The sequence below is a fragment of the Aspergillus heteromorphus genome (genome assembly GCF_003184545.1).
Source record: "Aspergillus heteromorphus CBS 117.55 chromosome Unknown BO70scaffold_21, whole genome shotgun sequence".
NCBI classification, from domain to species: domain Eukaryota; kingdom Fungi; phylum Ascomycota; class Eurotiomycetes; order Eurotiales; family Aspergillaceae; genus Aspergillus; species Aspergillus heteromorphus.
Window position 1 is genome coordinate 463,249 of NW_020290426.1, and position 21,532 is coordinate 484,780.

At 51.9% G+C, this 21,532-nt stretch overlaps 6 protein-coding genes and 1 non-coding gene across 7 annotated transcripts; 2 read left to right on the top strand and 5 right to left on the bottom strand.

Moving 5' to 3' along the window:
* Positions 1–1,461: 1,461 nt before the first annotated feature.
* On the top strand, positions 1,462–3,612 carry BO70DRAFT_411899 (TolB family protein). The gene has a single exon (XM_025547298.1). It carries the CDS (start codon positions 1,538–1,540, stop codon positions 3,551–3,553), a length of 2,016 nt encoding a protein of 671 aa, XP_025397480.1. The 5' UTR covers positions 1,462–1,537; the 3' UTR covers positions 3,554–3,612.
* A 181-nt stretch (positions 3,613–3,793) lies between these two features.
* Positions 3,794–5,108, bottom strand: BO70DRAFT_411901 (neuraminidase; the record flags this gene model as incomplete). The annotated part of the gene is made up of 3 exons (XM_025547299.1): positions 3,794–4,274; positions 4,339–4,455; positions 4,546–5,108. The coding sequence occupies 3 exons, from the start codon at positions 5,106–5,108 to the stop codon at positions 3,794–3,796; spliced, it is 1,161 nt and encodes a 386-aa protein (XP_025397481.1).
* Positions 5,109–6,567: 1,459 nt separating this feature from the next.
* BO70DRAFT_t226 lies at positions 6,568–6,684 on the bottom strand. Its single transcript has one exon. It is a non-coding gene; the product is annotated as a tRNA-Phe (tRNA).
* Positions 6,685–8,595, bottom strand: BO70DRAFT_318914 (cytochrome P450; the record flags this gene model as incomplete). The annotated part of the gene is made up of 5 exons (XM_025540428.1): positions 6,685–6,905; positions 6,969–7,070; positions 7,129–7,427; positions 7,487–7,608; positions 7,666–8,595. The coding sequence occupies 5 exons, from the start codon at positions 8,593–8,595 to the stop codon at positions 6,715–6,717; spliced, it is 1,644 nt and encodes a 547-aa protein (XP_025397482.1). The 3' UTR covers positions 6,685–6,714.
* A 648-nt stretch (positions 8,596–9,243) lies between these two features.
* Positions 9,244–10,004, bottom strand: BO70DRAFT_381195 (uncharacterized protein; the record flags this gene model as incomplete). The annotated part of the gene is made up of 2 exons (XM_025545453.1): positions 9,244–9,874; positions 9,905–10,004. The coding sequence occupies 2 exons, from the start codon at positions 10,002–10,004 to the stop codon at positions 9,357–9,359; spliced, it is 618 nt and encodes a 205-aa protein (XP_025397483.1). The 3' UTR covers positions 9,244–9,356.
* Positions 10,005–13,651: 3,647 nt separating this feature from the next.
* Positions 13,652–15,403, top strand: BO70DRAFT_340604 (ankyrin repeat domain-containing protein; the record flags this gene model as incomplete). The annotated part of the gene is made up of 2 exons (XM_025541295.1): positions 13,652–14,146; positions 14,966–15,403. The coding sequence occupies 2 exons, from the start codon at positions 13,652–13,654 to the stop codon at positions 15,401–15,403; spliced, it is 933 nt and encodes a 310-aa protein (XP_025397484.1).
* A 1,863-nt stretch (positions 15,404–17,266) lies between these two features.
* BO70DRAFT_430954 (ceramidase) lies at positions 17,267–18,509 on the bottom strand. The gene is made up of 7 exons (XM_025548196.1): positions 18,452–18,509; positions 18,370–18,382; positions 18,248–18,308; positions 18,057–18,197; positions 17,720–18,001; positions 17,539–17,656; positions 17,267–17,483 (listed from the first exon to the last, which is right to left on the bottom strand). The coding sequence occupies exons 1-7, from the start codon at positions 18,502–18,504 to the stop codon at positions 17,321–17,323; spliced, it is 831 nt and encodes a 276-aa protein (XP_025397485.1). The 5' UTR covers positions 18,505–18,509; the 3' UTR covers positions 17,267–17,320.
* Between the last annotated feature and the right edge of the window lie 3,023 nt (positions 18,510–21,532).

The following is a 21,532-nucleotide window of genomic DNA, read 5'->3' on the forward strand; positions in this document are numbered from 1 at the left end:
CGTCAAAAATTGTGCTACAGATACGCAATGTTAAATGCCAAGAATCGACGGGAAATCTCCCGCACGAAGGATCGACTGCCAAGATATAAATTCGTCACCCAATTTCCGCAGATAAGCAAAGGATTGCGGAGTTGTCCGCCAGTTCAGACACAGAGATTGGGAATTACCAATCATTCACTTTCCAGTATATAAAACGCTTGCATTCATCCACACCAATCGGGTGAAAACCCGTCAATCCTGGTAGGTATGACCCCTTTGATCTTCACGGTAAGTCCCGAGGTCGGCCGTGAGGGCCATGTCGACATTGGCTGAAGAAAAGCACAATTCAGGTGATGGATTCCGTATTCCGGGAAAATTCACCCATATAGCCTGAGTAAGTAGGTACAGGGTCTGATCGCGCTATATCCGAGGGCAGCAGACTTAGCTCGGTGTTACTAGCACCACCTAAGGTCTGTGGGCCGCGCGTATCTAGCCCCTTCACTAACCCCGACCCGACCCTGGATAAGGGTTCCGGGGAGATGCGGACGTGCTGCTCCCCGGGATAAAACCCCCAACCCCGCCATTCTTTTGGTGCAGAACTTTCTGCACGCAACTTCTCCACAGAGAAGCCTCGAGTACAGTCACCAGAAAGCCAACTAGAAGGAGTACATGGAGAAAGACTCGGAATCTATCCATTGTGAAAGTGTGAAGGCAATGGCCGAACGCCAAGAGTAAGTCCCCGAGTCCGTCTGCTGGTTATCTCCACAAAAATGACGCTTCGTTTGAGATCGGCTATCCTAACCTATTTCTACGCAGTTAGCCATCTTGGCAAATATATGCTGGCGCACGTGCCCTGCAGGACCCTACTTCCCCTCTTCCTCACCTCTCCGACCCTTCCGTTGCATCAAAAGCAACAAACCAGCGGCTTGCAAGCTACAATGTAGGTTGATGCTCGGCATGGCTTTGACATGAGCGGGGGAAACCATCCCAGCTGCTCACTCAACCACCATGAGCCTCCTCCACTGCATACTCGTGACAGAATAGAGAATATTGATAATGATGTGCGCAAATCACCAACCCTTATCTTCACAGGATCCATCAGTCGGAGAGAAACCGTCAACCTGCATCCATAAACCAAAGCCACCACTATACAGACCTCCCGGTCAGCAATGAACAAGCTAAATGGGAACGATGTGGAGTAGAGCGGACAAATACCTCGAAGCTGAAGCGTCGGAACGTGAGGCTATGGAGCGCTAATGCTCATTCCGCGTCGTCCGCGGAGCGATCGACACCCTCCATCGAGAATCATCCCGTCATTCACTGCCCCATGCGGAAACCTCTTGCGATGCCCTATGTGAGCACCATGACCCGAGGTTCTCTCGCGTATCGGTGGACTCTCCCGGCCTACTGCGCATGAGTCCGCGGACCAGCCCGAAAAGCATAAATAGAGCCACAGCCGTGCCCAGAAATGCTTGAATTCGGATCAGCATCCGCATCCTGCATCAGCATCAGCGGCAGCAATAGCAGCAGAAGCGAGGTCTCCTTCACAGCCCGCACAATGCGCCTCTCCTCCCTCCTCACCCCACTGCTCTGCGGCCTCGTCGCAGCCGGGTCCTGCCCGTACGCGAACCAGGCCCGCTCAGACGACACCCCCTCTGTGTTGCCCCGCGGCTCACCCATCGAAGACAAGAAAGGCGTGATGTTCATGAACCGCATCGCGCCGGCAACATCCAAGCTCTACGTCTCCAACATCGACGGATCAAACCCGCGTCTCCTCCTCGGCAACGAGACCACGTTCGACTACCATGCGCAATGGTCCCCAGACGGCGAATGGATCGTGTTCACCAGCGAACGGGCCGGGGACGGACAATCCGACCTGTACCGGGTGCGCGCCGACGGCACCTCCCTCCAGCCCATATCGACCACCCCCGCCGTCGAAGACGCCGGCTCGATCTCCCCCAACGGCTCCCTGATCGCCTTCGCAGGCACCCTGGGCAACTACAAGGCCAACATCTGGATCAAGAACCTCGACACCGGCGCCCTCTGGAACATCACCAACTCCACCTCCGTCGCCGGCAACTCCTCTCTCCCGGATGGCCACTTCCGTCCCGCCTGGTCCCCGGACGGCGAATGGCTCGTCTTCTCCTCCGACAAAAACACCCCCTGGCGCGGCCACAACAACGTCAGCGGATGGGAGCACACCCAGGAACTCTCCATCTACGCCATCCGGCCCGACGGGAGCGACTTCCATCGCGTGGCCAACAAAACCGGCTACTGTCTCGGGTCGCCCAAGTTCTCGCCCGACGGGTCCCGCATCGTGTTCTACGAGATCCCCACCGAATTAACCTACTACGCCCGCGTGTCTGAGCCAGACTTCTACGACGTCGGCACGGCCATCGTGTCCGTCGACTTCGCCACCGGCGGAAACCCCATCGAGCACGCCTCCGCCGATACAGGCGGCATCAAGCTCTTTCCGCAGTACCTCGACTCCGACACCATCGGGTACCTCGTGAAAAGCCTGCTCACGAACACCACCTACCCGGGCTCGATCAACTACACGTCAGCGCTCACGGAAGGCCCCGCGGCTCTCAACGCGAACTCGTCCCTCATCGGCCACTACCGCTCCCCGTCGTGGTCGCCAGACGGTACGAAGATGGTCTACGAGCTGGTCGAATGGGACCCCATCCGTCCCGTCGGCAAGAAGCTCTACAGCTGGAGCAACGAATGGGAGTACCGCTTCAGCGACGTCTTCCCGCAGATGTCCAACGGCGGAAAGATCGCCTACACGTCCCAGCAGACAGAGAACTCGTCCCTGGTGACCATGAACCCGGACGGGACAGCTGCGAGGGATATCTTCGACGGGTCGCGGTTCCCTGCGCTGGTCAACGCGTCGAACACGAACGGGACGTTCCAGGCCTCGTGGCGGGGGGATGACGAAGTCATCGCCGTCGGATTGGGCGATTGGTTCGAGTACCGCTACGAAAACCCCGGGTGGGTGTATCTGGTGTCTGCGAACGGGACGTGGACGAAACGCGTGACGGACGGGACCACGAACGCCGGGTTTCCGACCATCTCGCCGGATGGACGGTGGTTGGTGTGGCGCGAGTTTGATTATACGAGCGATGAGGTGGCGCCGTTGGGGCTGCGCAGGATGGATCTGAAGACTGGCGAGGTGGTTGTGTTGTCGACGGAGTGGGATAATACCCCGATGTTTGCGCCCGATGGGTCGAATCGTATTGTGTTTACGAGGAGGACCAGTTGGCCGATTTCCGGGCCGTATGATGATAATTATGATGTGATGACCATGGAGGTGGATGGGAGCAATTTGCGGAGGTTGACCACGCTGGAGTGTAATGATGCGCATGCGGTCTGGACCCATGAGGGCAAGATTGCCTGGGCGTCCGGCATGTATGGCTTCCAGGATGAGGCGGTTATTTATGATAATAACCAGCAGCCGTATCCGTTTATTATGCAGATGGAGGCGGATGGCTCGAATATGACGGCGCTTACGCAGAGCCGCTGGGAGGATACGATGCCGTTGTATGTCCCGAATGAGATTTGGGCGGCGTCGTAGGATGGGGTTGTGTGTATAGATTAGATGAGCTATAGTGTAACAGGAATAGATTGTTAAATATTGAGAGGAGGAATCTGTCTAGCTGACTACCCCATGGAAAAAGTTTAGTTAAGACATCCTGTTAACTACTAAAAGTGATCAACGCCCCCCGGCACCGCACCCCGGGCGGAATCCAAATTAGGGCTTCACCAGCATCCCCTATCCCCACTCTTCTAACCCCCTCTGTCATCTATATACACTCTACAACAACTCCGTCAAATCCACCAAACTAGCCGTAACCTGATTACTATCCCCGCCCAGCGGCCCACCACCCGCCAGAACCAAATAATCGCCATCCGCCTCACTCAACACCCTCAAACTCCTCGAATAGCTCGCCGACTCCGGCGTCGCAACCTCCGTCCACTCGCCATCGCCCAACTCCGTATTCACGAAGACAGAGCTATACGAGCCACAGCTCACGATGATGGTCCCGTGTTCGCCTCCCTGGGCGGACCAGACGACGTACGGCGAGGATGTCGGCTCGGTGCCGTCGCTCACGACGAGGCGCTGGCCCGGCGCGGACGCAATGTCTTCGGGGTTGCTGGCGATGCGGAAGTACACGGGGAAGGTGTAGGTGGTTGTGCTGAAGTACGAGCCGTATTCGTAGGTGTAGATATAGGCGCCGTTGGGGAGTTGGGCGAGGGTAGGCATGCCGGGGCGGTCGGTGTAGGTTGGATAGGCGCTGGGAGGGGTTTTTAGCGAGGGGAGTGGAGACGAGAAGGGGAAGGGGAAGGGGGAGGACATACACGTCCGTCACGACATCTCCCCACGTAAGCAGATCCGTCGAAACCTGATGCACGAGTTTCTGGCCGTAGGTGGCGTTATCGCGTTGATCAGAATAATAGCAGATCAACTTCCCATCGCTATTATGATCCAGTCACACACAGTCAGCAGCCATCCATCTATCCAACCCTCAACAGATCTTGAATACAACCACAGCACATATGACATACTTGACGAGCAAAAACGGCTCCCACACCGGCGTCAACCCATCATCCGGCTCCGCCTCACCCCCCTTTGCAATCTCCGACACAAACTCCCAAGTCTGTCCGCTATCGCGTGACGCATACAGATCTATCTCCGTCGACGACAAATCCGCCGGGATGCTATTCCCCGCGATGAGAATCGTCCCGGCATCGAAGTCCCCGATCCGCTCAGACAAGTAATACAGGAACGGCTGGTACCGCAGCCCGTACTTGTTGTGCGTGTCTTCGACGCGCGAGATCTCGCTCCATGAGGCCCCGTGGTTGTCGCTGCGGAAGATGGGGAAATAGACCAGTCCTTCGCTTGAGGGGGAGTAGTTTTCCCACGTTGCGAGAAGGACGCCTGAGGGGAGCTCGAGGGTGCGGGCGTAGAGAGTCCGTGGAATGGTGTAATTGGTGGGTGGGGTAAAGATGATGGTGTCGTTGTAGGGGGTGATTGCGTTGGATTTGGGGCTGGTGGATCGGGGAATGGTGGAGCTGGAGGTGGTGAATGAGAAGAGGAGGGATAGGGTGGCGAGGGTGGGGAGTTTCATTTTGCTGGCTGGCTGGCTGTCTTTTCTTTTTCTTTTTCACCTTCAGTTCTGTTGATAATGTCGAGTGACTGCGACTGTGGGGATACACGATCCTTCAAGGGTTTATAGGGCTTAGATACGGGGTGAAGATGCGAGGTGCATATCCCACCGGAGTTGGTGGCTCACCACTCTTCCCACCTGGGGAATTTTCCGTCAATCGGGACGCCCAGGAACAGCCACGAGGGTTCGTCGGGGGGGATATGGACTGATCGCTTCAGTGCGCAATACGAGGTAGGATGACCGGAGAATTGCAGGGCTCCGAAGTTGTTCAATGGCCCGTTCGACGTTGAGCGGACGGGGTATATGATGCAAAGTGTTTCTTTCTATGCTTCTGATTTGCCCCGAAAGAAGCATAGGTATCCTAGATTGCATGATGAATGCACCATTGTTGGCGATATTTAGACTCGCTCATTTGATTCGAGGAAAGGCAGTTTGGGAAGAATAATTTGAAATGAAGTCAAGATCAGTGTCGAGTTATCGACAACTGGCAATCTCGGACTCCCAGGGCTGTTTTAGCCAAACCACAAGGTCCACGCCCTCGAAAATTACCACACCCGGATGCAACTAGTAATCGGTTGGACATCATTTTCTGAACCGAGGAAGGAAGGAAAATATGGCCAGATCTCTCACTTGACTGCATATTACTAATATATATCGACATGATTGCCACTCAACACGCAAAGCCAACATCTTCTACATACCATCATCTCCCTCCTGCACCGACACCTCAGCCCCCTTAACGCCATCCCCAGCATGCTTTACACTCTTCCACTCCAACAAAAACGACGCTGTGAAACAGGTCGGTGATATTGGGGATGGCAGTCCCGATGACGATGATGGTGAGTCGCGCGGTGCTGGGGTATTCGGTTTCTGGGGCCGGGGTAATCACCGAGTCGTAGGATTTAGGGCTGGGCGATTTGGTGACACTGTCATTGGTGCGTGCCTTTTCCATGGTTGAGGATGTTCGGATGTCGGGCGGGTCGTAGATTGCGGATCTTGGTTCATGATCGGATACAGAGGTGGTTGTCGAGGTATTTATCAACGCTCACTGGGACTGTCTCTATGATGAATAGTATAGGGCTTCTCCGGTTCCTGTTAGCATTTTGGTCTAACTCCAGTTCAGAGTCGGGGGTATCTCTGTCAGCTTGGTGCCCTGACTCCGACTTGCTTCAAACTGCAGGGATGTGGTGTGGGCTAACTACGGAATTTGTACCTTAGGTTTCTTTGTTCACCATCGGCGTGCATGCACTATTTCTTATTCTACTAGATCCACTGGGGATCATTAGACATCCGAAATGAATCATTAAAAAAAAAAAAGGGAAAAGAAAATCGAAGATCTATCTAGTTTAGTGTAATCGAGTCCACCCGCTACTTTTACTAACTAAGCGCTTGCTTCTCCCGAAGAAGGGAGAAAAAAGATTGGGGCAAGCCGGGCTTGAACCGGCCACCTTCAGATTTACAGGGGACATCCCGAGGGATGAAGCCTATGGCCGAAGTTTACTTCAGTCTGACGCGCTCCCAGATGCGCCATTGCCCCATTTGTTTGATTAATCATCTCTTTACCTACTTATACAGCTCGCTCCCGGAATAAGATCTGCAAATCTCCAAAACCCATCGTGAAACAATCCTTCGCCGTCGCTTCAAACGCCTTCCCATCCTCTCCCGGAGCGAACTCGAAATCGAACATCGTGACCAGTCGAGCTAAGGTGGTGCGAATGTTGAGTAAGGCCAATGGTTTGCCGATACAGCCGTAGGGACCTGGCAAGAATATATCCGTCAGCAGTGACCATCTTTAAAAGGAAGTAAGGCGAGCGAGCGCACCTATGGAAAAAGGCGCGAAACAGCTTTTCTCCCTGATCATCTCTGGGTACAAGTACCAGCGCTCGGGGATGAACTCCAACGATCGCTCGTAAGCCTCTTCGCCTGCAAAAAAGATTTCTTAGCCCTAAGTTCCACCCGAACAGTGGCCTGTACTACTTACTCCGCCCAATTACATACTGGGGACACATCACGTCAACGTTCCCTGGAACATAAACTCCGTCGATGGTAATGCCTTCGGGGGGCGTTTTTCGCTGTATCTCCGCAGGGACGGGCGGGTGCAGGCGCAGTGTCTCGTTGATGATGGCGTTGAGATGAGGGAGGTGGGATATTTTCTCGTGCAACACCTCGCCGGACGGGTCGGTTATGTAGGGGGCGAGTTCTTCGCGGATTCGCTGGATATGCTCGGGATGTTGCACGAGCTGGTACACCGCAGCGGAGAGAGTGGTTGCCGTTGTGTCACTGGTGGGTGTGGATTTAGGAATCTGTCTACTCGAGAGACAACATTCAATCAGCCTTACCTGCCTGCTACAACGATCAACTTTGCATCTCCTCGTAGTATATCGGTTTGTTCTCGGGTGGGCTTCTTCCCCTGGAGGGGTGCTTGAAGGGCGGACGCGATGTCTGGAATCTCTACTTGTGTCTGCGACCGTCAGTATATATAGGACGTCTTCAGGAATTGAGTGATTCGAAACCTCACCTCCATTCGTTTCTCCATCCTCTCCTCAGCAAAGATATTCAGCCGCCACCAGTCCCGCGACAGGAACGGAATGGCCATGACGACTCGAAAGAACCAGGTAGGAAGCCCAAGCCCAAGGGGCACCATCGCATCCTTCATCAACCGGACAGCCCAGTGCTCCTGACTCGTATCCAGCATGTTGAACGATTTCCCAAACGCAAGGTCGCCCATGAAGTCAAAGTTATACAGGCTGAACCATTTGGTGACATTGACCGGTCGCCCTTTCGAGTCCCCCTGGTTGCTCTCTGCCTGGGAAGCCAGGTACTCCATCAACTGATCTCGATAGACTCGAAGTCGCTGCTCATACCCGCGGAGCGCCTTGTCGCTGAATGCGACGCTCCAGACACGCCGTCGCTCGTCATGAGCCTTCCTATCGCGCAGCGTCTGCAGTGACATCGTGGGGTGGTTTAGATCGTACCAGGCTGCTTTTGTGCACTTGGACCCGGATCCGTAGATCAGATTGACGGCCTTGGGGTGTGCGATGGATAGGTAGTTCGGTCGGAGACGGACAAATGAGCCGTGTTGATCGTGCAGCTTCTGGACCTGGCGAAACCCATCGCCATGTCGGAAGATTATGGGGAGGGAGAAGCTGGAAAGCCTACAGCCGAGAGGACCGGGGAATGAATTGAGGGGATGGAGGAAGATGCGATAGAAGAAGGTAGCGCCGTAGAGGCCGGAGAGGAAGATACCCTCGTTTTGGGACGCTTGAATGAAGGAGGAGAAGAGGTCTTGGTGGGATTGGTAGTGGATGCACAGTAGCATGGACAGATAGATTGTGAGAAAGACTTTGATGTAGAAAACGACCCACAGGTGATGCTCTCCATGGTTGAAGTATAGGGTGTGCGAGAGAACCCCGACCGTGAAAGGGGCGATGTGAGCCCAAGGCATCATGAATGTCTTGCTTCTGTTGCTGGACGTACCAGGGAGACTATCGGGTCTTTATAAGGAGAAATTCAGAGTATGAGGGCTAGATCGGGGCTCTGGGTGGAGAGGGGATGATTGGAGCCTCCAAGATCGAAATCGTGCGATGGATCCGATCCAACCTTCCCAGCTGTCACTTCAATGCCTAATTATCTGGATACACGTCACCACCCACTAACTACAGATGCATGATTAGCTGGTTCAGCCCCAAGCCACCCAGCTCGGCCTCGCAGATGGGATGACCACTGAGGCAAAAGCATTCTCCCCTGTCAGGCCCCACATCTTCCCCTCCTCGTGGCCAAATTGGTCTGGACCATATGGTAATGTGAAGGGGAAGGCACACCATGTCCAACTAACAAAGCCTGGCCTTATCAAACTCCATTCACGAAACAGCCATCCCCCTTCTCAGCCCTCTCCACTCCAAACCTCCTCCCAAGCGCAACAAAATGCGCCAAACTAGGCACATTCCGAAATGCAAAGTGGTCATGATAAACAAACGCCTTCTCAGCCAACCCCTCGGCCTCCTCCCAGTCCACCATCCCCAACTCCACATTCTCCTTCGTTACCAACCCATTCACCACTCGATGCAGTGGCCCATTAGCTCCAAACCGGACAGGACTCAGATACGGGTGCTTCTCGCGGTTGTATATCTCCTCCATTATGAACGGCTTCATGGCCTCCCGCAGAATGTGTTTCTCGCGGAACGTCTTCATTTCTGGATCGTAATTGAGTTATAGGCTCGGGGGAAGCGAGTTCGCATACTCCGTAATATGGTGGTCGAGAAACGGGGCGCGACTCTCGATGTGGTTCACCACCTCGATGTCATCGCCTGGATACCGCAACAGGTTATTATGGAAGATGGATTTGATCCAGATGTACTGAGAGGTGTGGAGCGGATGCCATTTCTCGACCATGTTGTGATGGGTTCTTCCGTCGCAGCTCTCTGCGAGGATGGTCTGGGCGTCACTGGCGGCGTAGGAGTCGGTCCATCGGGCAAATGGGAAAGGGTTGTGCGTGGACAGACACGGCCCGATCCGAGTGCCGTTTAGCATTCGGTGAGTTGATTCATGAATGTTCTTTGGCAACTCTCCAAGTTGCAAAATGTCGCATTTGGTGCTTTCCTTCTTCCAGGCCTCGGGGCGCTTGGACTCGGGAATCAGACCCGCGGGCCATGACAGGTCGGCTTCGCTTAATGGGTGTATCCGGCGAAATGCTCGTCTGCTCTTCCCCCTTGATGGATTAGAAAAGTCTAACATTATATTGTTTGGTGTCAGCATACCTGTGAGTACAGCCGTGCCGACCTGAGCCCTAAACTCTGATCTCTGACATCGGATAACGACTGTAATTTCCACCACAGAGCACTTGAGGCAAAGGTTCATGTTACGCGGAGGCCAAAATATATTAAAGTTGTGCTTATAGGACAGGAAACCAGATAAAAGGAGACAATTTCTCCTGACATGAGCTGTGAAATATCGGGTGGTCGGTGCCAACCAAGTCTCAATTTTCTCAACACCACCCAATTTAAACATCAAGAAAAGATGCTCTGCAGCCGTCTAGAGGCTTTAGATAACAGATTGGCTACTTTCAATTACATGATTTGATATTTAAACACCCATCCACGGCTCCCAATTGACGCATAAGATGGGAAACCCCCAACGACACAGCAATGTTTCGACTTTACAACAAAAAAGGGAATTTATATCATACACCTTTGTAAGAAGTATTCTAACAGAAACAGAAATAACCATTCCACTTCATCAAGTCCATTATCCTGCCTTCAATATAATTCCTGACAAGTATTAACTCAGCACATGCGACCATAGGGTGTGGAGAACAGGGCTTCCCGTCCGCTCAGCCGTACTTAAGCCACACGCCGGGAGGTTAGTAGTTGGGTGGGTGACCACCAGCGAATCCCTTCTGTTGCATGTACCCTTCATATTCCTTTTTTAGGTTTTTTTGAGCGTTATCAACGTGTCTGTGGATGTGTAGCAGTCGTGGCTGCCCCTGACGCGTGTAGACATGTATCTGTTGTGCAAGCCGGCTCAAATTCGGAGTTGGTTCGACTTTACGGCAACGGAATTGCGGAGGTATTTTATGCTTTTCACTCGTCGGGTATACCTAGCGTGTTCGAGGGTATGGGCAGTTTTAGATTGGATTCTGGATCTGTGTGTTGTTTGCTTTGGGAGGATGACGCATTTATATCCAACTTGAGACATGTTTTCGATAGTTTAGGACCTGGAGCTTGGAGGATTATCTGCATAGATATGATGAACCCTAGATACGCAAATGGAACGGAGTCGAAGGAATGAGATATGTGGCTATATGCTAAGTTGATGGGTGACGATGAAAGACGGGCTAGAATACATAATTTCCTACCAATACCTTGCTTTGAACACGAATATCGTTTCTCCTTTTGATTTAATACTTAGCTTAATAACGTCTCTGGTTTTGAATAATCTCATATTGCTATACTTTAAAAACACATGTTATTTCACGGCTCCCACTGGAGGTCAACTCCATACAACATGGGTAGTCGGAAATGACATGGCCTTTGCGAGGGTCTGCAGTATCATGAGTCTGGTCAAAAGTGAAGCAGATGGCAAGGACCTAGCATACGCCAGCGCTGACACGATCCAACTTTGTAGCTGTATTTCCAGTCCTTAATATTCCTTGTGCAGTGTGTCCATAATCAGAAGAGGCAAGGATGCTAGGCAACGGGGCGTATTTAATTGGCAGCTAGATGATCCATGCTAGCGCGTCTCTAGCCCGAGGCTGAGCACGAAGCCGAGTGTGACGCTGATAACCTCCGCGGCAACCTCTCGAACCCCGAGTTCTGGAAACATATATCAGATCATCGATGAACTTCACGATATAATTTCAGTTTACTCCGTCCACTGGACGCAAAAACTCCTGGGCTCTCGAAATCCCAGCGTCAGCAATGTCTCAACGAGAAGGCGAATGGTCCGTCCATAGGGAGGAGATCATCTCTCTCTACCGGAAAAACACCTTAAATCGCGTGATGGAACTCATGGTATCGAGGCACGGGTTTCACAGAAAGTAGGTACTAACCACCGCCTGCAATCCATGTTGTCTGTCTCTCCGGGGCCCATGTCAACAGCGCTCATTCTTCACCAGGAGATCCGAGTACAGAAAAATGCTCAAGTCCTGGGCCGTGAAGAAAAACGGCACGACCTCAGCCTGGGAATTTGTCGCGCGAAAATACGCCCAACGAAAGTCGGAAGGGAAGGGAGATAGCGAGGTGCTCATGCATGGGAAGCATTATTCGGCCAAACAGGCGAAGCGAGAGATTGCGCGTCATGTCACGTACACGGCTTCATGTTATATGTCGCAAAGTCAGTACTTCCGTGTATGATGAGTTGGTTGGAATGGGAATCACTGTTCTGACAGAGAGAAACGCGTAGTCGATGATCCCCCCACACCTGATGGCGTGGTGGTTCGTACTCCCCGACTAGGGCCGAGGACGTTGGTCTTCACGAGGGAGATTCGCGTCGATAACCTCCCCTGGATATTGTTTAAGTGTCAAAGTGAATTTCTGGGCTGGTGGGCGCTGAGAGTGGCGGGGGTGAAGGGCGACATGCTAAACGTGCCGCGTGTTCCAGCGGATGGACAACCGTACGGTCCACTAGACTCTTCGATTCTCGGCCTCCCAACTGCTGGGGCTGATGATGCAAATTCTTCTGGTGACTTGCTATCCCAAGGAACTAATATCTTTGACACGATCCTGCAGGACTGGCCTCTTCAGGAAAACCTGGCTGTTGGCCCCTCGTTCGATACTGCGAGTTGGTCAACTCCCTCCAATGACTTGAACCTCGTTCCCTTGAACATCTTTGACCCAGACTTCCGCGACTGGCATCTTCTCCAGAATGGTCAAGATGCTGGGTCAGACCCAACCGGTCTCATCCCCATGCCATCGTCAAACCCCGCGCCTTCATGGGGCATCTCCGCACTAACAGTGATGCTCAAACTATCCATAGGTCAAAAGGTCAACAAAGACGGCGAGTCAACAGACATCCACCAGATGACTGAATTTCTGAAACGGTACGAAGTCGAAAAGGATGGGTTCGAATCGAGCGTCTTTTCCAGCGACCTCGGGGGACTCGCTGATGATCCCTCAACCCTCAACCGTTTGTTTCACGCATTTGTCTTTCTGATAACCAATGACCTCTTGAGTACGGAGGATATATGTCGGATATTTCAGTGGACTGTGACGCATAAATACAGTTGGATTTTCAATGAGCTTTTCACGCTGCAATCTACGACGGTTGACGTTCTCGCCACCAGGTTATTCCCTGCAGCCATACAGGCGGGTGACACGGAACTTGTTTCCACCCTCATATCTCGGGGTGTAGATGTCAACAGGACATTTTCGCGAAAGCCGTTTGTGGGAAGATCAAACCCTCTGTCAATGGCGATTGATTCCCGAAACGCTAACTTGGCGGAGCTTCTTTGTGCGAAAGGAGCAACCCCTAGGGTGTCCAGGTTCGCCGTTTATAACAGATACAACAAGTTCTCTGATACTCTGTGGTCACCCCAGAACCTCAAGCTTCTTTGCTTGCTTCTGAAGTATAGAGCCGATCCGGAGACTTTTGTTTATGACGAAATGAGAGGCTTTCCTTTAGTACATGCTGCTTCGGAGGGCCACATCGCCGCAGTTAGTCTCCTGTTGAGCGCTGGTGCCCGGACACATTGGTATACGCGGGAGCTCGGCACTGCAATCCAGGCTGCAGCGAGAGGAGGCCACTACGCAGGTGTACTGATCCTTATTCATGCCGGTGCTGATGTCAACGCAATTCCTGATCAGTGGGAACCTACGTCTACGCGTGCGGCAGCGCAATATGCGACGCTGAAGAGTCCACTTGAACTCGCAGCGAACGGCAACCACACAGATACCGTTAAGATACTGCTACAGAACGGTGCTCGCCCTCATTCCTGTCCGAGCGTCGAACTTCTGGGCCTGCAGACTCTGGAAATCGAGTTTGCACGCTGGTGTGAGCCCGGAGACATGATGGGAGATGATGTGCCCTGCGCATACGCCATCCAATATGCAGCGCTGAATGGAAACATTGATCTCGTAAGACTGCTGCTCGCTGCTGGAGCAAATGTAGATTCCAGAATCAGCACCGACCTCGGAGACACTCCGCTGCAAATAGCAGCCAGCAGAGGAGATGTGCCCATGACACGGATGCTGCTCACCCACAACGCCAGTGTCAATGTTCCCCCCGGAAAATACTCCGGCCGCACGGCAATCCAAGCGGCTGCGGCACAAGGAAATACGGAACTGGTTCTAATGCTGCTCCACGCAAAAGCAGATATCAACGCGCCTGCGGGCTGGCAATACGGGAGAACCGCCCTCCAAGCCGCGGTGGAAAAATCTCATCTGGGGATTGCGATGCTGCTACTCGGGATGGGAGCTGATATCAATGCGAAACCAGGCTTCCGCGGTGGAGTCACCGCATTGCAAGCGGCAGCGATATCTGGTGATCTGGGCATGCTCAAAATCGTTCTCATGCACAAGGCAGATTTGCACGCGCCAGCTGGCCCAGAGGATGGACTCACGGCTCTTCAAGCCGTGATCAAGCATAAGAATCTTGAAGCTCTCCAGCTCTTAATTCGAAAGGGTGCAGATGTTAATGAGCGGCCGTCGAAAGTATTGGACACATCAGACTGGCGCTTTTATTCCGGTGCGGCAAACAAGATGCCCCTCCAGTATGCAGTGTACGTGGGGTGGCTGGACGGTGTGCAGTGCCTCGCAGCTGCCGGTGTGGATGTCGATGCGCTTCCTCCGTATCTTGCGGATAATGCATTTACGGCGTTGGGTCATGCAATCGAGGAAAGAGACCCGAGAATGGTTGAGATTTTGCTCAAGTGCGGTGCTGATCCCAACAGTCCTGTTGTTCATGATGAGGATTCATCAACTGCCTTTATGTTTGCCTTGGCAAATACCTGCTCTCTTGAGATCATAGACCTGCTGTTACAGCATTCCCGCGGGTTCGATCGACTAGCTGGAAAGGAATCGGCACTGTCGGTGGCGGTACAAGTTGGCCAGGCTGACGTTGTCAAGCGGATCATGGACCTTATCTCGCAGCATTGCGCAGATCAGTACATCGAGTCACTGAGAACAATACTGGCACATATCATGATAAACCTTGACTGGCCACCCGACTTCGATATGGTGACGATGCTGATTCAAGCCGGGGCGGACGTCAACGCCGCCTACATCAACAACGATACATTTAACGAAGATGATCTGTACCAAGGAACCCTCCTCCAACGCTCAGTGCACCAGTTCGTCAATGGACCCAAGATAGACGTCGTCAAGCTTCTACTCGAAAACGGAGCTGAGGTGAACACCCCAGCTACGGAAAATGTCGGAACAGCATTGCAGATTGCCATCCTGAACGAGCAGGTGGAGATCGCCGATCTTCTTATAGACCACGGAGCGGATATTAATGCACCCCCAGCAGGAAACAGAGGGGCTACGGCGTTGCAGGCAGCCGCTCTTCATGGGTACTGCGCTCTTGCTATGCGACTGTTGGAAAAGGGCGCGGATGTGGCGGCTGAACCGTCGCCTGTTTGTGGCAGGTCGGCTATCGATGGAGCTGCTGAAAATGGTCACTTGGACATGGTGCAGCTGCTTTTGAATGCATACGGGGATGAAACGGACTTGGAGTTGGTTTGTCGTGCGGCTGCGTCTGCTGCGGAGGGGGAGGGCCATTTGGATGTTATGAAGTGGTTGGAGGGTTATGTATATTCTTGATTTCGCACTGGTCTATACGAATGCACAGTCAGGATTCAATTCAGGACTTCTTTTTCGGGACATAAAAGCTTCAGAATCGACTGGAGATGACAAGAATACCACTTGGGGCAAAACGAGAACTCTCCACCCTGGTCTCCCTGGGAGGCCAGCATAGGCCTCCTGACAGAAGTCGAAAAGCTCTTGATTAAGATTGAAACGTCTTTGGAAGTCGTCGGTGTGTATTTTCTATACTAATTCTCATTGTGCTATTATAACATGAACTGAAAAAACACATGATACTGGAGAAGCAACGAAACCCAACAAAACACAACTGCCAAGATTGCGATAACCCTAATACCATCCAGAAACACGGCAACACCAGAGTCCTAACAGGTACACACAGAATTCACCATCCCATCAGATCAATAACGCGAAATTATCGAACCACCACCTACTGCATCACATCTAACAAGAACACCGAGAAGGTACTTAGTAGCCGGACGGTATTCAATCAGGCGGATTTCAGATACCTCCCTCCCGGCAGCAACTCAATCACACCCTTTCCCACTCAGGTGATTCACCACCAGCCAGTCTGTATGACAAGTGAAACTCAGTAGTAACCGTTTGACAGATCGATATCTCTGATCTCAACCAATCAACCATTCTATTAGCCACCTACTTCCAAGACATCCAGACCACAGGAAGTCAGTCAGGGACAGTATCAAAAGGACTCACCTCTTAGGGCATCATGAGTATGCATGTCACCGCCCGAAGTTCTCAATCTCAGATCACGCGCTGGATACTCTCCAGTCGACCAAGGGTTTTGCTCTCGATCTAGAGAAGTGTTCATGTCAATGCCGTTTTCCTTTTATCCAGTAATAGGTAGGTAAACGCCGGCACTCACCCACAGAGGTACCATGCCTCTCACGGCCCATTTTCCTCCACTGCCTGCACAGAACGAGAATAGATGGAGGTCCCGTAACAACAAGAGTAACAAGAGCAATGATAGTCTCTGCCGACCAGGCCATTCTCTTGCCGTTTATAAGTAGAATGAACAGACCACGGATTGGGATCTTAGGTCTTGTTTGATAGCCAAGGGACCAGGCCTTTTCTTATCATTCTTTTGCTTTTTTTTTGAGATCAATACAGAATTAGATAATGAAAAACCAAATGGATAATTATTTGCTCTCACGAGCAAGACTTCATGATGGGGGTTTAAGTCCCCCGGACCCTGGGGCGGTCACCCACCGACATATACACATTTTGTGCACCACCAATCATATTGCTTATGGGTGGGGATGGCTTATAGATGGCGATTGGTTACGGGCAGTTTGTTGGCAGGGCTCAGAACATTTTGGTCTCGGCCAATGGAAAACAATGTCCCTTGTGAGTCAGCACTAAGACCCTGTCTGTTTAACATACTGTGAGTAACTATACCTAATTCGGAGCAAGGCTGACGATGACAGGACCTTGCACGCCTAGATATTCCATCCCTGAACTTGGAAATTATACAACCTACATGATAAGATTGATTAGACTGAAAGGGTTGTTATGCTATGCGGCCAACGAAATAATTTATCTTAAAGTTCCGAGGAAGGAAGCCATTGGTAGCAATCAAACTCCGTCCCTCGCTATAGCTGTCCCTAGACTGCTGCTGAAATTCCATGCAATGGACAAACCCGGGATAGCTCAATAAAGAGGAAAGCGAAAGGAAGAGGAAAAGGGAAAGGGGGCGGCTACAGCCACACCGCACTCGTCTCTGTCACACCTCTACCTTCCATACTAGGGAGAATGGCTGGGAAAGTCCACACCCAAGGATGGGTGGGTGCTCGTCCTCCTCGGACTTTACTCTACGAAGAGCCCGTTCGTGAAATGAATTTATTCGTCTCTTTCACTCTTTACCCGTCAACTCACACAACGGCAATACAATGCAATTATTTACTTTTCCTTGCTTGCTTCCGCCCCTGGCGCCATAAAACGCGCCACGATGGGAAGAGGCCACGCCAGGTGCTCCACGGAGTCCGCCTGGACTTCACCCGAGGTAATCAAGTCGATAATCGCCACAGCAATGTACCCGCCAATGGCCGTGAAGACATGCCACCTTTGTGTGGTTAGTCACGTTTTCCCTTCCAAAAAATGGGAGATTGTAAACATACCATCCATGCAATTCAAGAAAGAAAGCCAGCGGCAAGCCGACAACTTCTCTGGTGCTGAGCAACACCCGACACGCCAGCTCATCGATCAGCCAGACGAGGTAGCCGAAGACGAAACTCGCTTTTGTTGGTCAATTACCATTTTTCGAATCGCCAAATGGAGACCCAGGGGTGGATTACTTACCAACGCCAAAGGATGCCACATTTTGGATCGTTTTCCGGGTGGAGACATCTGAGATTTGCCCGGGAATGATCTTGAGGGTGCGGATCGTGATCAACAACACGGCCGTCCCGAAGCTGACGGCGTGGAGAAGGAACTCGTCCATGACCATGTGGACGACCATCACGATGGTGAAGAGGAGGGAGAGCACAATCCGGGCAATTTTGGTGAATTGCGGACTGGCTTGGAAGGTCAGGATTCGGTAGAGGAGAGGGGTTGTCAGGAGATGCATGGACAGTTCATCCGCTGCTTTTGGTTAGAGAAGAACGAAGCTGGAGAGAGGATGTTCAGCTCGACGTACACATCTGGGTGTGGTATTTGAGGGTCATATGATAGCCGCCCGAGCAAATACCCACCCCGATCAGTCCGCAGTACGGAATCGAGCGGGATCCGGTTTGCTTCTTCTGGTGGAGCTGGATCAGGCCGTAGATTCCGTAGATGACTGAGAGCAGGGGTTAGCGTCGCTCTCCGGTGATGATGCTACTGACGCACTGTACGTAAAGCTGCTCAGAGTGTTGATAAACTCCGCAACATATCGAGTGATCACGTAATCCTGTTTGGTCCCATTCAGTGGGTTTTCTTTTCCTTCGGCCACATATGCGGCAAGCACGTACCTCCTCGCAAAAGCTAGGGATGAATGAGTGACTGGAGTTCTTCAAAAATGGGCCATGGGGGGGATTTGAGTGAGCAACATACTTCAGGTATGAGGTCGGGGCCCCCCAGAAGGGGGTTGATACGGAGAGGGTCATGGTGGCAGCGTTTCTGGGGATCGGAATACCGAGGACGGGGGAATTGCGGAAGGGCGGTTTGGGGGCGGCGGGTTTAAATAAAACCACTCGGATTTCAGGCATTCACAACCCGCGGCAGGCTCCACCTGGCACTTCCCGGCCCGGGAGCGACCCACTTTCTCCCTCTCGGTGTTGCTCCTGGTTACCTGGAAGCAGGTGGACTTTGTTGATGAGAATCATACCTCCAATGTCACTTACAATGTAGCTTTCCAACTGCGAGGAACTTCGGGGGTTGATGAGAAATGAGAGCTTTGTCCCTAGAAACAAGCTTGTTCACTATGTATTTTGTGATGTATCAAGTCAACCCTATACACTGCCCTGCATCTATTTCCAATTCACTACCACAGAATGAGCGCCTTTCAGGCATCCACCAACGGAAAGGGAAGCCCGCATCCACGTACAATATTGACATCCGAAAACCAGAGGACAAACACCGGGCGGTTATTCTTGTATTTCTCAGGCTTATTCTCGCTGTGTTTTTATTCCTGTTTATTATCTTTGGCAGGCGAATCCGGAGAGACATTCCCCCCCCCCCCCGAGAGATGGCGAGTATTAGTAAAGTGTAAACAGCATCAGTGGAATGAGAGAAGTCAGGGAAGGGGGGGGGGAGTATGATTTGGACTATGTCATTTAGGAAGATTTTGAGGGGGATGGCGATGTTCTTGGCGAGGATATATAGGTGGTGGGAGTGGTCGATTGAGTGGTATTGGTTATGGGTCATTTTGGCGGATAGATGGATAGATGGATGGATGGATGGATGGATGGCTGGATGGCTGGATGGATGAAATACGTGCTGTGTTGGGAAAGTTGTAAAAAAGAAAGATGAGGACGAGAGGTAAAATGGAGTAATAAGGATGATTGCTGCTGTGTTCACTGTCCTGGAGTAACCGAGGTTAGAGCTATCCCTCAGCAGCATGGTGAGTGAATAACCTATATGATAGGGTTGGTAAAAGTTTGTATCGCGTGTCTGGAGCAAGGTTAAACCAGCTAAACCTGCCATCCGCAGCTTTTAATACTTCAACAGGATGAATTGTTGAATCTGTGGTGAATAAGGTCAGGGGTCATGCGCTATTAAAATAGCTATACATCCCCCCCCGAGTCTGGCCTTTCTTTGTATCCCTCGGTAAATATACATACATACACACCTCTAGTTCCCCATTCACTCACATAAATTCCTAGACACAGTGTGTATGTGACAGAATCCAATGAGCCGAGACACGCTGGCAGCCTGAGTATACAGCAAGAAATTACTTACCATGTGGACAAAGTAATAAACAGCCAAGTAGACCAGAGGGATTCGATTCAACGCATGGGAATGGCGGGTGTAGCCAGCAGGGTGTGCCTGGAGCGTGGACTATGGGTGTGTATGTGGAATCTCCATACATTCACCACGCCTAGGATTATTGCCTTTGTTTTCTACTTTTCGTAGAAGCTCCGTATTTGACGCGGTGGCATTCCATGTTTTTCAACTCTAATCAAGTCCAATGCATGCCACCTACAGAGTACAGTGGGTAACATCCAGTTGTTGTATCCTGACTTCTCTTCAGGATCTATCTTGCCTCAGGCACCCAACATGCGCCGAGATAGACGCCAGTCCCAATCGGGAGGAAGGGTGCGCCACGCATTATTAGACCGACTTATTCCCACTCCAAAACCCATAAAATCCGTTTCCATTTCTCCATATCTTCTACATCATGTCCACTTGGGCCAGGTTTGCACGTGGAACCCCAAATCTCTATCGAATTGCAGCAACTGCTCTGCCCCTGAACAAATCCCGGGCCATGACTCGAAATCCCCGATCCGGGAACGCGCTGGCGCGGGCATCGGCAAAAATGCCCTGATTTTCTCATCTTCGCCCACGTCGGCCGGAATCACCGCTGCTTGATTTGCCTCCCATGATACTAAAGTCAAACTAGTGATGGCCCCACCATGGACGAGATGCAAGTCTTCAGCCGCTGGCTGCTCTATAAGGGGCGAGATCGCGCGACAGCCACAACTCTTCATCTTGATTTTCATCTCTCTTTCTTTGCAGTGCACCCCGTCAGACAACTCCAGATAATGATTTGATTCATTTCTTCATTCTTTTGATCTGTGGTTGCCACTTTGCTCCCCGACTTTCGTTCTTCTAGCCCTCCATCATGTGGCCATTTCGAGCCTGGATTGCGGCGTTGACCCTGGTCCAGTGGTGCTGGGCTGCTCCTGCCACCACCGCGGCCGGGATATCTCTGGTGACCATCACCGCAACTTCAACAGACACCATCACCAACACCGTCACTAGCTCCTTTTCTGTCGTTACCACTGAAACCACCTGCACCCCGGGCTCCACTGCACCTTCAGGCACTGGATGCTACACCGGCGTGTGGACATCCGGTTCAGACTACTACTCAGGCATCTGCTCGGCCTCACTCACAGGAGGGACTGTCATTCGCAACTATGTCAACCAACCCCTCTCTCAATGCTACAAGGTATGCACCAATCTGAATTCAATTCAGGAGCGATCATGCGTGGGATATGACTTTTATACATCCCTTGGATTGCCATTTTGCAATATTGTCAGTGGCACTCCTACTGTTGTCTCGGCGTCTTCCGGCTACTCTGTTGTCTTGGAATATACCACCAATCCGTGTATTGCAACCGTCACTGCCACTTCTGCGACGACTTGGCTGGATACGTCGGTCGTGGAGAGTACGGTTACCTATACGTCTACAATTGTCATCCCGACTTCTTCGGCAGCTGCTGCTAGTTCCACGGTGGCACCGTCGTCCTCGGTTGTTCCCATCGCACCTTCGAGCACTGCCATTGTATCGTTGGTCACTGCTTCATCTGCTGTTAGTTCCAGTTCTGTTGTTACTTCGAGCCCTCTCATTGTTTCGGCCACTGTTAGTCAAAGCTCTGTCATTCCTTCTTCTGCCGTTTCTCCAAGCACTGCTGTTGCTTCGAGCTCTGTCATTGCTTCAGCCGGTCCTTCTTCATCTGCTGTTACTTCATC